General features: G+C 41.4%; 1 protein-coding gene across 4 annotated transcripts in view; it reads right to left on the bottom strand.

Moving 5' to 3' along the window:
• Positions 1-639: 639 nt before the first annotated feature.
• LOC142658059 (musculoskeletal embryonic nuclear protein 1-like) overlaps positions 640-14,427 on the bottom strand; it is a 92,888-nt gene continuing 79,100 nt past the window's right edge. For 2 of the 4 annotated variants that reach the window (XM_075833752.1, XM_075833751.1), the window contains 2 exons: positions 2,923-3,043; positions 640-1,514 (listed from right to left, as the gene is read on the bottom strand). In XM_075833752.1, the coding sequence (XP_075689867.1) occupies positions 1,408-1,514; positions 2,923-3,043 (228 nt within the window). In that variant the 3' untranslated portion in view covers positions 640-1,407. The remainder of the gene's footprint in view (positions 1,515-2,922; positions 3,044-14,427) is intronic. The other 2 variants (XM_075833749.1, XM_075833748.1) reach the window with 2 other exon arrangements.

The raw sequence follows: 14,427 nt of genomic DNA, 5'->3' as shown, positions 1-14,427 counted from the left end.
CTGTTTATTTTATTATTAGAATCATTTTCCATGGCGCGATACACCGTGACCCACACTCCCGGCGAGTACGTTTTTTGTCCACAAAACAGGGAACCTGTTCAAAAATTTGAACCCCACCCCTGGCTTAATCACTGTATAAATGAAAAGTTCTATAACTTTATAATATACTGTGTGCTTAAATTCCTTACCATTTTCAAGATATTTGTTTGCGGTCAGTGAAAGAGAACATTGGTGTTTGCAATCAGAGGCAGTAAATTGGCACAAACGTAGTACTTCTCTCAACTGAGAAGTGTATACAATTGTACCCAGTCAAGGCAATGCTCTGAACAGCCTGGACTCGAGTGATATATTGTAGCAAAATACCAGAGCGATTTGTGGAGCTGCTGATGTATTTAGCTCACAATGATTTGACTAATGTGTTACTGAATAAAATATGGCATCTTGGTTGTGTCTGGCAATGTATCACACACTGTAAGATTTATAAAATATATAAGAAATATTGGTAATAAAATTGCCACTGTATACGATGTCTATGTACAATACTCTCTCGTACACGGTCTGATCACTGAAAATACGCCCAAACTAATACATGTAATGAAATAAGATATTGTAATTCACACTTGAAAATACGATATCATTTTATTGGCTTATTAACACGTAGAAAATAAGTGGTGTAAAAATAAACACAACATAAACTGCACACAAGGAACAGCATTTTACCACTATATCAGTGATCACATTCATAAGATCCAGCTGTCACGTGAATGAGTGCAGTGATCTGATAAGTTGCTAGCGTCAATTTTTCTACTTGACCCCGAACACAGCAGTTCTTTGACATTGATAATACCTTTGGAATTGGAGTAGACCTATGTCCTGAAAGAAATTATTCTTCATGGGCAAGCCATACTTGGAGGAGGTTTCCATGTAGCTCAGTAACAACTAGACAGCTAAGGGCAGCAAATATTTAAAGGGGTGTTCCAGGACTTTTAATTGATGACCTATCCATAGGATAGGCCATCAATGTATGATTTGTGGGGGTCCAGAAAAACCCCTTTAATATATTTCTTGTCAATACGTTATCACTAGTTCATTTCACTTCTCATTCCATAACGGATATTTGTTTAGGGGTATATTCAGTTTGATGGTTTAGAATAAAAAACAAATTTTACAGAACACTGAATCTTTCTTTCATTTTGGATTTTTTTTTTTCACTAGTAGACCTCCATTTTGAGGCCATACACAGGCGGTGATCACCAATCACAAGGTTACAAAGAAGAAATTTACATTCATACACCAATATTGCAAGCTACTTCAAAGGCAAATGGTAGAAAATTGTAGAGTGTAAGACTTTGCACACGGTCCATTCTATAAAATATTTGTTGGGAACTTTTTGATCCCCATCACTCATTATCCAAATACACTTTTTGCTGGTGCTTCCTTGGCCTTCTCAAAGGCTGTCTCCGTTCCTTTCCTGGCTTGACTAAACACAGACGGAGCTGCACATCCAGCTTGTTCTACAAATAAAGACACAAAAACGGTTGTAAAATATACCTAGAAAATATCAACAATTATACAAAGTCAATATCTTATTAGAAATTCAGGCGTTATAGGTTCTATCATTTTTTCCCATAATCAACAGGACACCAACACTTGTGAAGTAATCCTCATAAAATGTTGGCCAATAATTCAGAAGAATAAGCCGCACCACTTCGTAGAAATGTGGCCTATATTTAACTCAAGTGGCAATGGCCGAAAAGAGCTTGTTGGTTCTCTTGAAATTCAGAGTAAGTACTCCTGTCTTTCTGTCCCCTACTTTTTGCTAACCTATCGAATGGATCTTAGCAAGAAGAAGGGGACAGATGGAAGGGATTATGGCTGTAGGATCAGACTACACAGGTTTGTTTGTAGTCTGTTACCATGGAGACACCAAGGTCTGCATAGGAGCTGAGGACACAACACACAATTTTTATTCAAGACCTATTGCAGTTGCTTGATTTTTTATTTTAGATGCATGGGAGAAATACAACATTTGCTTCACTTGATTAGGTCAGTGACAGCTAAACACATCCAGATTAAGAGTATCACGGAGAAACCTGCACAATGGTTCAGTACTTCTATGGCTACCTTTAGACATAGGGATATATTGGACTCTGTGATCGAATACATATTCAGCCAGTCTTGCATCCTTATATCCTGCTATCCAACAATTATCCTGAGAAACACTTATTAAAGGATAAATAGCGAGTTCAGTAAAGACGTGGCAGATTACAATATAAACTAGTAGGATGGTAAACCAGATCCAGTGCAGTAAATAGGTTCAAACATTCAGTTTCAGTAGAATTATGAACTTGACAGTACATAAATGAGCTTTGTGAGATTTAATTTTTTTATATTGTAATAAATGTATGTTGTTGTACATGTGAGGCGTTCTACTGAAGAGAAAATAAAACTAACTATAAAGATAAGATAAATGTCAGCCAAAATGGATTATATCGGCCGATCATTGTTTTTACATTTTAATTCATTTGCATTAAGAGAACCTTTCACCTGCCCGTACATGTGCAGCTGAGTGCAGCATGTTATGGGCAGGGCTTCCAATCAGCTTCTCATGGGAGGGAACACAGCGCAAGCTGCCCTGACACTGTCCGTAGCTGATTGGACAGTGTCAGAGCGAAGAGATCACGTCCCCTTGCGATTTAGTTCGGGGGCTTATTTACATATCAGGCACCAAATATAACGGCACCGATATGTAAATAACGGAGGAAGTTAGAAAAATTATTTCAAGTGAGACCGTGTTTGTGAAGCCTTTCCTATAACATGCTGCACTCAGCTGGACATGTTTGGGCAGGTGAAAGGTTCTCTTTAAATATCTGACTGGAGGACTGCTCTAAATGCATTTTGATGAGATAGGCCCGTACTCACCACATTCCTTCATAACTTGGTATGTCTTGGATTTGATTGGCGTTTGCTGCCCAAGCTTAGTTTTGGCACCTTTCAGATCTTCCTCCTTCACCACTGGCCTCTTCTTTTTGATTGGGGCATCCTGGAAAAAAAAAGCAGAGATCTGTATATTATCCCTCAGAATGTAGCAGAAATCGAAATAGCAATCTAAGCATATGGTCTGCCGCTTCTACATGACTGAGATCTTGTTACCATGCATTTCTAAATAAAATAGAAGGATAAATAGTAACACAAAGCAGTGGCTCCACAGTGTTATGTAGTCCTCATTACTCTGAACTCTGTTTTAAACAAGGTGTTCATTCCCAACAAATAATGCCATGGTTATAAATAGGTTCTGTCCTTCTGTTAAAAATCAGTAAGCAGAGGCTGAAGGAACCTTGGAAGCTCACTGCGCTTCATACTAGATGCTGGAAAAACCCCTATGCTTCTTCTTTCCTTATATCTAACTATTACTAATATTATTTTAAACAAAGAATCCTTATAAGGTTAGATGGTAGATGGTACTTATAACCTTTTTAATCTCACACCTCCCTGAAAGGGAATTTATAATTCCATTCCTCAACCTCTTCCCGCCTTGCTCCGCAACTGTACGATCTGCAGAGGGCTTGCTTCCCGCATCCGGACGTACAGTTGCGGAGTAGTTCCCGGCGCACACTGTCCTAACGGGCAGTGTCCGGGAACCGGGAGGTCAGCTGTCCCCGACAGCTGACACTCCAGCCTTGCCGGTCAGTGGACCATTGCCGCTGATTTCGGCAATTAATCCCATAAATGCGGCGACAGATTGCGTTCGCTACATTTAAGGGGTTTGAAGCACATCGGCAGCCCCCACGAAGTGATTGTGCGGGCTGCCAATGCTTGTCGTGGGAATCGGAGGCCAGACAATGACCTCCGGGTTGCCATGTACGGAAGCCTCGGAGGAGCAGCCTCCGGCCTAACGGTCATAATGACAGTTAGAACACATTACACAACGTAGGTAGTGTAATGTACTCTAGCAGCGATCAAAGCTGCAAGTCTAAATGTCCCCTAGTGGGACAAGTAAAAAAAGTAATAAAAATGTTTTAAAAAAAGTGTAAAAATAAAAGTTATAAATTACATAAACAAACACTGCTTTTTTTCCTATAATAAGTCTTTCATTATAGGAAAAAAATGAACAGGTTAAAAAAAGTACACATATCTGGTATCACCGCGTTCTTAACGACCCCAACTATAAAACTATAATGTTACTTTTCCCGCACGATGAACACCCCAAAAAAAATAAATCAAAAAACGACACCAGAATCGCTATTTTTTGGTCACCACCCTCCCAAAATAGAGAATAAAAAGTGATCAAAAAGTCGCATTTACCCAAAAATAGTACCAATAAAAACTACTACCTGTCCCGCAAAAAACAAACCCTTACACAGCTTTTTTGACTGAAAAATAAAAAAAGTTACGGCTCTCAGAATATGGTGACACAGAAAATGAATTATTTTATAAAAAAGTGATTTTATTGTGCAAACGCTGCAAAACATAAAAAAAACTATATACATCTGGTATCGCCATAATCGTACCGAGCCACAGAATAAAGTAAAATTGTCATTTATAGTGCACGGTGAACGCCGCAAAAAAATAAACTAAAAAAACATTGTCAGAATTGCTTGTTTATGGTCACCCGGCTTGCAAAAAAATTGAATAAAAAGTGATTAAAAAAAAAATCGCATGTACCCCAAAATGGTACCAATGAAAAGTACAGATTGTCCCGCAACAAATAAGCCCTCACCCAGCGCCGGTGGTGAAAAAATAAAGAAGTTCTGGCTCCCAGAATATGGCGATGCAAAATGTGCAGAGTGTTCCAAAAGCGGATAACATCGGGCGCCATTTATCAGTGCGACACCGGCCACATGTCTGCGGATTATTATTTATTTACCGCATTATTATACCCTCTTATTATGCCCTGATGTTCTCCGCACAGATTACATATGCCCCCACATTATAAACTGAAATACCAGCGAAACCCAAAAAAGAAAAACTACCAAGCAAAATCTGCGCTCCAAAAGCAAAATGGCGTCCCTCCCTTCTGACCCCTGCAGGGTGCCCAAACAGCAGTTTGCGCCCACATATATGGCATCGCCATACCCGGGAGAACCCCCTTAACGCTTTATGAGGTATTTGTCTTCAGTGGCATAAACTGGGCACAACATATTTTGCACTAAAATGGCATATCAGTGGAAAATGGCAATATTCACACCATCCGCTGTGCATTAACCCCTTTGCGCACTATGACTTAATTGCACGTCATGGTGCGGGGGTTGATGTATGGAGCCGGCTCACGTGCTGAGCCCGCTCAATACGCTGCGGTTGTCAGCTGTGTATCGCGCGGTTATAGAAGCCTGTAAAAATAAAAATATGCTGCAATACATTAGTAATGCAGTATATTGTACCAGCAATCCAGTGATTGCTGGTTCAAGTCCCCTAAGGGGACTAATAAAATGTGTAGAAGAATTAAAGTTATTAGTAGTGAGAAAGAAAAAAGTTTAAAGTTAAAAAAAACAAAACACCTTTTCCCATTTTTCTTCTAAAGTAATTAAAAAAAATAAACAAAATTGTTATTGCTACGTCCGTAAAAGGCCGAACTATTACAATACACCATTATTTAACTCGCACGGTGAACACCGTAAAAAACTTAAATAATTTAAACCGCCAAAATCGCTGTAGTTTTCGTTTTTACCGCATGGCGAAAGCTGTAAAAACGAAAACCCCAAAAAAATGGAATCAGATTTTTTTCCTATATTTTCCTATTTATTTCAGTTTCCCAGGACATTCTACAATTCTTCCCACAAGAAAGAAGCCCTCACATCACTCTACTGACTATACGAGTTGTGGCAAAAAAAACCTCCTTTCTTTGGGCGCTTCCGTGTAGCAGAAATTCCGTTCACTCCAGACCCGTTTTTTGGTAAAAAATATTTTTTTAAAAAGGTTTTTTTAACTGCCTGACGAAGACGCCAGTCCGGCGTTGAAACGCGTTGCAGCTCTCCCCTATTTATCTCCCCATCCATCTATGTTTTTATAAGTTGTCACTTATGTGATGTGAAAATAAAAAAATATTTTTTACCAAAAAACGGGTCTGGAGTGAACGGAATTTCTGCTACACGGAAGCGCCCAAAGAAAGGAGGTTTTTTTTGCCACAACTCGTATAACCATTGAAAAGACAACGTCGAGGAGACTCCAGGTTTGGAGGTATCCACCGTGGGTCGGCTCCTGAGGCTAGCATAGTGTACCGGAAAGTCTTCCAGACGAGCATTTAAGTCAAGTTGGGCTGATGATCCTGCACAACGGAACCAGGTGAGTGGAAAACCAATTCACTATTCAAAGATATTTCAAAGACCCAATACAGTATCACCCGAGAGGAGCGCCTTTTCTTCTTTTTTGTATACCCTTCTCCAAGCATCACTCTACTGATGGAAAAAGAAAAAAGTTATGCTTCTTGGAAGGCAGGGAGTGAAAAACGAAAATAAGAAAGCAAAAAATGGATCAGTCCTCAAAGGGTTAATTCATTTCTAATGAAAAAAACTTTTGACTACATGTGGGGTATTTTCGTACTCGGGAGAAATTGCTTTACAAAAATTGGTTGTTTTTTTTCTCCTTTATCCCTTGTGAAAATGAGAAAATGCAACATTTTAGTGTAAAAAAATAGTGATATTCATTTTCATGGCCTAATTCTAATAAATTCTGAAAAATTTTGAGGGGTGTTTCCAAAATGGGGTAACTTGGGGGGTTTCCACTGTTTTGGTCCCTCCAGGGCGTTGCAAACGCGGCATGGCACCGATAAACAATCCAGCAAAATCCGTGCTCCAAAATCAAAATGGTGCTCCTTCCCTTCTGAGCCCTGCTGTGGGTCCAATCAGCAGTTTATTACCACATATGGGATATTGCTGTAATCGGGAGACATTGCTTTACAAAGGTTGGGGTGCATTTTCTTTATTATTCCTTGTAAATATTACAAATTTCTATGTTTTTTCAGAAAAAAAGTAGGTTTTCATTTTTACAGACTAATTCTAATAAATTTAGCAAAAAGCCTGTGGTGTCAAAATGCTAACTATACCACTAGATAAATTCCTTGAGGGGTGTAGTTTACAAAATGGGGTAACTTTTGGGGTGTTTCCACTGTTTTGGCACCACAAGACCTCTTCAAACCTGACATGGTGCCTAAAATATATTCTAAAAAAAAAGGAGTCCCAAAATCCACTGGGTGCTCCTTTGCTACCGAGGCCTGTGTTTCAGTCCATTACCACACATGGGCCACATGTGGGATAAATCTAAAAACGGCTGAATCTGGGCAATAAATATTGAGTTGCATTTCTCTGGTAAAACCTTCTGTTACAAAAAATTTTTTATTAGAAATTAATTTCCGCAAAAAAAATTAATTTGTACATTTCACCTCTACTTTGCTTTAATTCCTGTGAAACGCCTAAACGGTTAAAACACTTTGTGAATGCTGATTCGAATACCTTGAGGGGTGCAGTTTTCAAAATGGGGTGACTTTCTAATTTATAAGACCCTCAAATCCACTTCAGAACTGAACTGGTCCCTGAATAAATGGCCTTTTGAAATTTTCCTTAAAATATGAGAAATTGCTGCTAAGCCTTGTAACGTCCTAGAAAAATAAAAGGACGTTCAAAAAACGATGCAAACATAAAGTAGACATATGGGAAATGTTAACTAGTAACTATTTTGTGTGGTATTACTATCTGTTTTACAAGCAGATACGTTTAAATTTAGAAAAATGCTAATTTTTGTACATTGTTTTCTAAATTTTGGTGTTTTTCAGAAATAAATACAAAAATTATTGACCAAATTCTTTCACTAAATTAAAGTACAATATGTCACGAGAAAACAATCTCAGAATCGCTTGGATAGGTAAAAAGCATTCCAACGTTATTACCACATAAAATAACACGTCAGATTTGAAAAAATCGGCTGTGTCCTGAAGGCCAAAACAGGCTGGGTCCTGAAGGGGTTAATAATGGTGCCAGTATAAATATAATTTTAGAAAAGTTCTCCAAGATCAACTTAATAAATTAACTTTTGAAGGAGATGTATGGATTAAAAAAAAACAAACATTTTCAAATACCCTATAAAGAAATTTTGAATAGTACAAAAAGGCGCCTGTGGCGAACACGACATTATTCATGCATTGCCAGCCCTTTGACTTCAATGCAAATGGTGTAATGTTTAAAGAGTAACTACACTTTCATTAAATTCATTAAAGGGATTTTCCCATCAGGGACATTTATGACATATCCACAGGATATAATCCAAAAACGAAAATATTTGAAGCAGAACAAATCCCGATATCAGGAGCGGTGTCACGCTGTAAAATCAGACAAACCCAGTCTGACGTAATGTAATCCTCAGAAAACGCATGGTTGAACAGCAGCACACATCTCCCAAATTTCAATCAATATGTTCCTTTATTGGTCAAACATCCAGTAAAAAAAACTGCAACGTTTCAATCCGTGACAAGTGGAGGGTCTTTCTCAAGCCTTGAGAAAGACCCTGCACTAGTCACGGGTCGAAACGTTCCCAAATTCTAAAGTTGGTTTTATAAAGTATCTGATAGCACTCGGATAAATATCACATCTGGAGGTCTAGCGGCGGCTCCCTGACCCCTTCATTCCCCTGTCCACAGTACTGTAACCAGCAGCAGCAGAGTGCAGGGAAGAGAATGACAGCTCTGCTGCTGTCCGGTCTATAGCATGTGTCAGAGGCGCTTCCATAGAAGTAGCGCAGGTCTAGCGGCGGCTCCCTTGTACCCTCACTAGACCTGCACTTCATCTGCTACTGAAGTGCCTCTTACACATACTATAGACTGGACAGCAGCAGAGCTCATCACAGTCTCTTCCCTGTGCTCTGCTTATGCCGGTTACAGTACTATGGACAGGGGAAGAGGGGACAGGGAGCCGCTAGACCTGCGCTATTTCTAGGGAAGAGCCTCTCACACATACTATAGACCGGACAGCAGCAAAGCTCATCACAGCCTCTTCCCTGCACTCTGAAGCTGCCGGTTACACTAAAGAGAACTGTGCAGTCTATAGAGGCAGAGAGACCTTCACGAAGTCAGGATGGGGCCACCCCCCCCCCCCCCACCCATACTCACAGGCAGCAGAGTCTGTACACCGTTACATTTAAACGGTGTACGGATTTCTGCTATCAACAGGAGAAATACAAGAAATAAAATGTAGTAATAAAGTGTCAGAGTAGCCATTTACAACACATAGAACACAAAAAGGAGCCCAAATTCATTAATAAAGTATATTACAAAATATATTTATATTACACTGCTGCTAGAAAATAAAAAGTTGATCAAACGTTTACTTACGCACAGATTCCAGCTGGTCGCTGCAGGTATTATATGCGGGGCATCCCATGATCAGCTTATTGCTGAGGGACCCTTCTAACAAAATAGAATTGTCTGAAGCAGTTAACCCCTTTGAGGACAGAAATATGAGGAACAGACAATGGCCAGCCAATGTTTACCCAAGCAGTCTATACTGTAACTATTGATGTGGATGGAGATTCAAAAGTTGTCACAAATGTGAAGAAGGTTAAATAAAGAAACCTTATTTGGCAGCTGTATATCTATATATAACGTATTAAGATTAATTGAAGTTCTGCAAATCAGTTGGGTTAACTTTCTGCATGTAAGAAGAGCCCATGAAGTTTAAAATAATGGGGATAGATCTCTAGTTCACGGTTTTATTATGAGTTTGTTTGTTAAAAAGTACATGTAATGGGGGCGGAGCCTAGCGGCCGAGGAGAATGGCTGCTTGAAGACCTTGCTCCTGACAAGCACCTCGCTCAAAGCGGCACACTGCAGAGTTAACCCATCTAAACTGGTCAGCTCACACCTGCACTGCCTCAGGACCTAACCAGGTACTGTCACATACAGGGATCTTGGCCCCCAAAGTGTATCGGAAGTCGGCCGGTGACTCGGCCTGAGCGGCCGCGTGTTGCATTAGGCGCATTAACAATCTATTTCCATCAGGCATCTTGGTCTCTGCCTGCTACACTCCCCTTCATAGAAGGGCACGCTGAGTACCTGAGTGGACATCAGGCATATATAGCTCCTTGTTTCTTTGCCTGCCTGTCTGAGGCCTTGTTCAGCCCTGCAGCATCGGACTCATTTTTCGCTGGCAGAAATTAGCACTGGCCGCATAGGAGCACCTAGAGGCTGGTCAATTGTGGAGTACAGGAGCGGATACAAATGACTGTTGGAGGCTGATACCTCTCCATCCCAGGGGTGTTATCTCATGGCCTTGTCTGGCCCTGAAGAAGCGGACTAAGATTGCTCCTCAATGCCACTAGAGTCTACTTTTATTGCAGCGTTCCTGTACTAAATGTGATATAAGAGAAGCATTAATACCTGGTGTGATTTGGATTCTTAGCATCCTTTATTGTACTCATTATTAATACAAGGATGTTCCTCCTGTTACTCTTTACTCGGTGTCATTCTGACTGTACATATACTGCTTATATTATAGTCTACCATGACAAAATTCAGGGGCAAAACTATCCCCAGGAAGCTTACGGACTACTTTGCCAACTCTGCTGTACCGCAGGATGAAGGCTCTTCACCGGTTGATCTTCTCACCCAGATGTCTGGGGAAGTGTCCCCTCCTAGCCTTTCACTACATGTTGATGAGGCACTTTCTGAGGATAAAGATTCCTCAAGGGACTCAGCAAATGGTGGGGATAGCGCTAAAAGTAGAACTGCATCCTCCCCCACGGCTTTGCCTACAAGTAAATGTCCAGCTAAGAAGAAAGGTTCAGAAATAGGTGATGTTTTGTCTCAGGTTATGGCGGATGAGCCTTGTGATATTATGAAATTTCCTTCTTCAGATGCCCCAATTACCGTGGACACCTTCAAAGACATGTTAGTCCTTCTCCAAAATGGCATCATTAACAGTGTCTCCTTTTTTCTTCGCAAACTGCAATCCAATGTGAAGGCTTTGGGAGATCATACTGATCACTTGGAACTCAAAATGGAAGACTTCTCTGTGGCACCATTACACCATCCCTCTCAGATCTGAACCTAACAATTGACTGGGTGCATAGAATACCCAAATCCAAAGCAGCTCCGTATAAGGCAACTAGGGATGTTCTATCTAGAATACATTTCCTTGACGTCCTCAGCAGCAGCACCCATGGGGATATCCTATCCTCCTAGAATATAGGACAGGTGATATCAATTTATTTTAATTCATTGGCTACCCTATAAGAGCTAGTCTCACATCTGGTTACATCGTGGTTTTTTTTTCTGTCCTTTCTCTGGCGTCGGCAGAGCTGGGAAGTATATTTTTGATTTATTTATATCCTATCTTCTGCCTGTTTTATTGCTGACACTTATGCATGGTCTGGTAGTCGGATTCAGGGCTATACGTAGGTTTGTTAGTTTATTGTTTTTTTCTCTCTCCTTTCGTGGAGGAGACATCATATTAACCTATCGCAATCAGCGCATTGTCCGGCTGGGTGTCCGGGGCAGGCGCCATTTTCTTGTAGCCGGACTATCACTCCGATGCCAGAGCAACCGCGCATGCGCTTATTCTCGGCCACTGATTGGTCAGCCGCCGAGAAGGAAGACTAGGGGGCATTATTGAAATCAGCCAGGGATGTTCAAATATGATCGCTCGTCCTGGCTGATCCTGGTATTGCAGAGAATCATAAAAGGTACAGTTATCCTGTCCTAGAATCTTTGCTGAAGCACAATTTCTTTCTAATAGCTGTCTGCACATTCTCGATCAACAGATGTCTAGCCAAGGCTCTGAGGATAGAGGATCTGTGAGGAAATCTGCTGGAAAATGCAGACATTTGTCCTGCAGGGCATGTGATATTCCGCTGCCAGATGGTAGTGAATATTTTTTCTGTACTGATTGCAGATCCAATGAATTTCCCATAGAAGACCAAACCATGTCCAATAAAGAAATGTTATTATGGATGAAAGATTTTGTGCATGACTCCATCTCTGAATTGAAGGAATCCTTCTCCCATGAGAGGGAAAAATTAGGAGAATCATCTCAATCCCATCACAGACCCAGACCATTAAAAGGAAGTGTCATCCCCTAGGGAGTCCGACATTGTGGATGGTTTCAGGGTCATCGATGACGTTAACACTTCCCCATCCGAAAGTGACAATGACCAGGAAATAAATATCTTCCCTATAGAAAAGATGTCCAGACTCCTTAAAACCATCCGTTCAGATGAACGGGTGCAATATGATGAAATTGGGATAGATGGACTGCCCAAAAAAATTAGGGCATTCAAAGTTGACTCCATCATCAAGAAATTAAAGGTCAATGAATAGAAGTCCGCAGACAAGGGTCCCATTCTAAATAAAAGATTTAAAACAAAGTCTGTCATTGACGAAAAAGAGGAAAAGGAATGGGGGGAACCCCTAAAGTTGATGTTGCGATTGCAAGACTCTTTAGACGTACAGTGGTCCCCAGTGAAGACATTTCAAATTTTCATGATCCTATGGACCACAGAATCGATAGCGCTTTACGAAGAGGGTACCTAATGGCAACATCTCAAGCAAAGACGGCATTAGCCTATTCTACTATCGCAAAGAATATGAGATCATGGCTCCTCCAGATGGAGGAAGACAGACAATGGTGTTCCACGAGATGACATTCTAAAAAGTTTTAAATATGTCTCGTTAGCCTCAGATTTTCTTTGCCGCCATGGTCCAGCAGTCCAGATTTGCAGCCCGCGCAATGGCCCTATCATAAGCTGGTAGGAAATCCCTCTGGATAAAACCATGGTGGGGGGGCAGATGTGCACTCTAAGAATGCACTTTGCTCAATGGAGTTTCAGCCTAGTAGGCTGTTTGGAGCGGAGTTGGATTCCCTAATGGAGAATCTATCTGAAAAACAAGGTAAATCTCTCCCTCAGTCAGGGAAACATAAACGGAGAGCCTCCTTTCGTGGCCAGTCTAGAGGTCAAAGCCGGAGAGGGAGACAAGATAGAGGGGAAAATTCCTCCTCAACCAGTATACAATACTCCCAGTGAGGCGGCTATAGATGTCAGAGAGGTAGGGGAATAAACCCTCCAAGCCCTGGCAGGAGGCTGGATTCCTGACGCCAGAGACGTACCTGTAGGAGGGAGATTGTCATCCTTCTACCCCCAATGGGAAAGGTCTATAAAGGACCTTTGGGTGATAGACATAGTAAAAAAAATGGCTACAAAATAGAGTTCATATCGTACCCCCCAGACAGATTCCTTGCCACTTCAAAATTTGCCAATATGAAACAGTCTCTCCTAGTGAGAGCTATTCTAGAGTTTATAGATATGAAAGCTCTAGAAAAGGTTCCCACCGCGGAACTCCAGACAAGAATTTAATCAAGAATATTCTTAGTTCCAAAGCAAGCGGGAAAATGGAGAACAATAATAGATCTCAGATATCTAAAGAAATGTATACGCAGAACAAAATTCTGTATGGATACCATTCGTTCGGTACTCTCTCTACTTGACAAAGGGGATTTTCTCGCCACACTAGACCTAAAAGATGCGTATCTCCACGTACCGATTCAGCCAAGATACAGGAAATTCCTGAGAATTGCCATCTGGATACAGAGAGAGTTGGTACATCTACAATTCACGTCTCTGCCCTTTGGGATATCGTCGCCCCCCTACGTGTTCACCAAGGTCACGGTGGCAGTACTAGCCAGTTTCAGGAGGAAAGGCATTTCCATAATACCCTATCTGGACGACTGGCTGATAAAAGCCAATTCAGAGGCAGCCCTCATCTACAAATCGTGCTGTCAGTGATTCAAGCAGTGGGATGGCTCATCAATGGGGAAAAATCCCACATTCAGCCATCGCAGGAAAAGCAGTTCCTGGGGTTTCTCTCGAATACTCGACAGATGATGATCTACCTTCCACCAGAAAGACGGTGTCATATACAGGAGGCCGCACGGCATCTCAGCCAGATCAGACCAGTATCAATTCATCTGATGATAAAAGTTCTGGGTCTGATGACATCGGCTAGCGAGGCTATAGAGTGGGCGAAATGGCACATGCGACCTTTACAGCAGGAAATCCTGCAGGTTTGGAACCGAGACATAAAAACTCTGGACAATACTGTGATTATTTCCAGAGACACAAGAGCCTCCCTAAGATGGTGGTTTCGTCTAAAAAACGGCAGATCCTTTGCCCCCCAATCGTGGGTCGACATTTCGACAGACGCGTCCAGCTCAGGTTGGCGAGCTCATACGGCAGGACAAATGGTGAAGGGCACCTTGCCTCCGACTGAGAGGTATCTATCCTCAAATCGCAGAGATGCGAGCAGTCATGAGAGCCCTTACATATTTTCACCAAGCCGTCCAGGGGAAAGCGATCAGAGTTCGCTCCAACAATGCGACCACAGTCTCCTACTTGAACCACCAGGGAGGCACCCGATCCATAGCCCTTCTTATAGAAGTGGCACCGATC

This window comes from Rhinoderma darwinii, chromosome 7 (genome assembly GCF_050947455.1).
Source record: "Rhinoderma darwinii isolate aRhiDar2 chromosome 7, aRhiDar2.hap1, whole genome shotgun sequence".
Taxonomy (NCBI): Eukaryota; Metazoa; Chordata; class Amphibia; order Anura; family Rhinodermatidae; genus Rhinoderma; species Rhinoderma darwinii.
The sequence above is the reverse complement of the archived record's forward strand: the minus strand, read 5'-3'. Positions and strand labels throughout refer to the sequence as shown.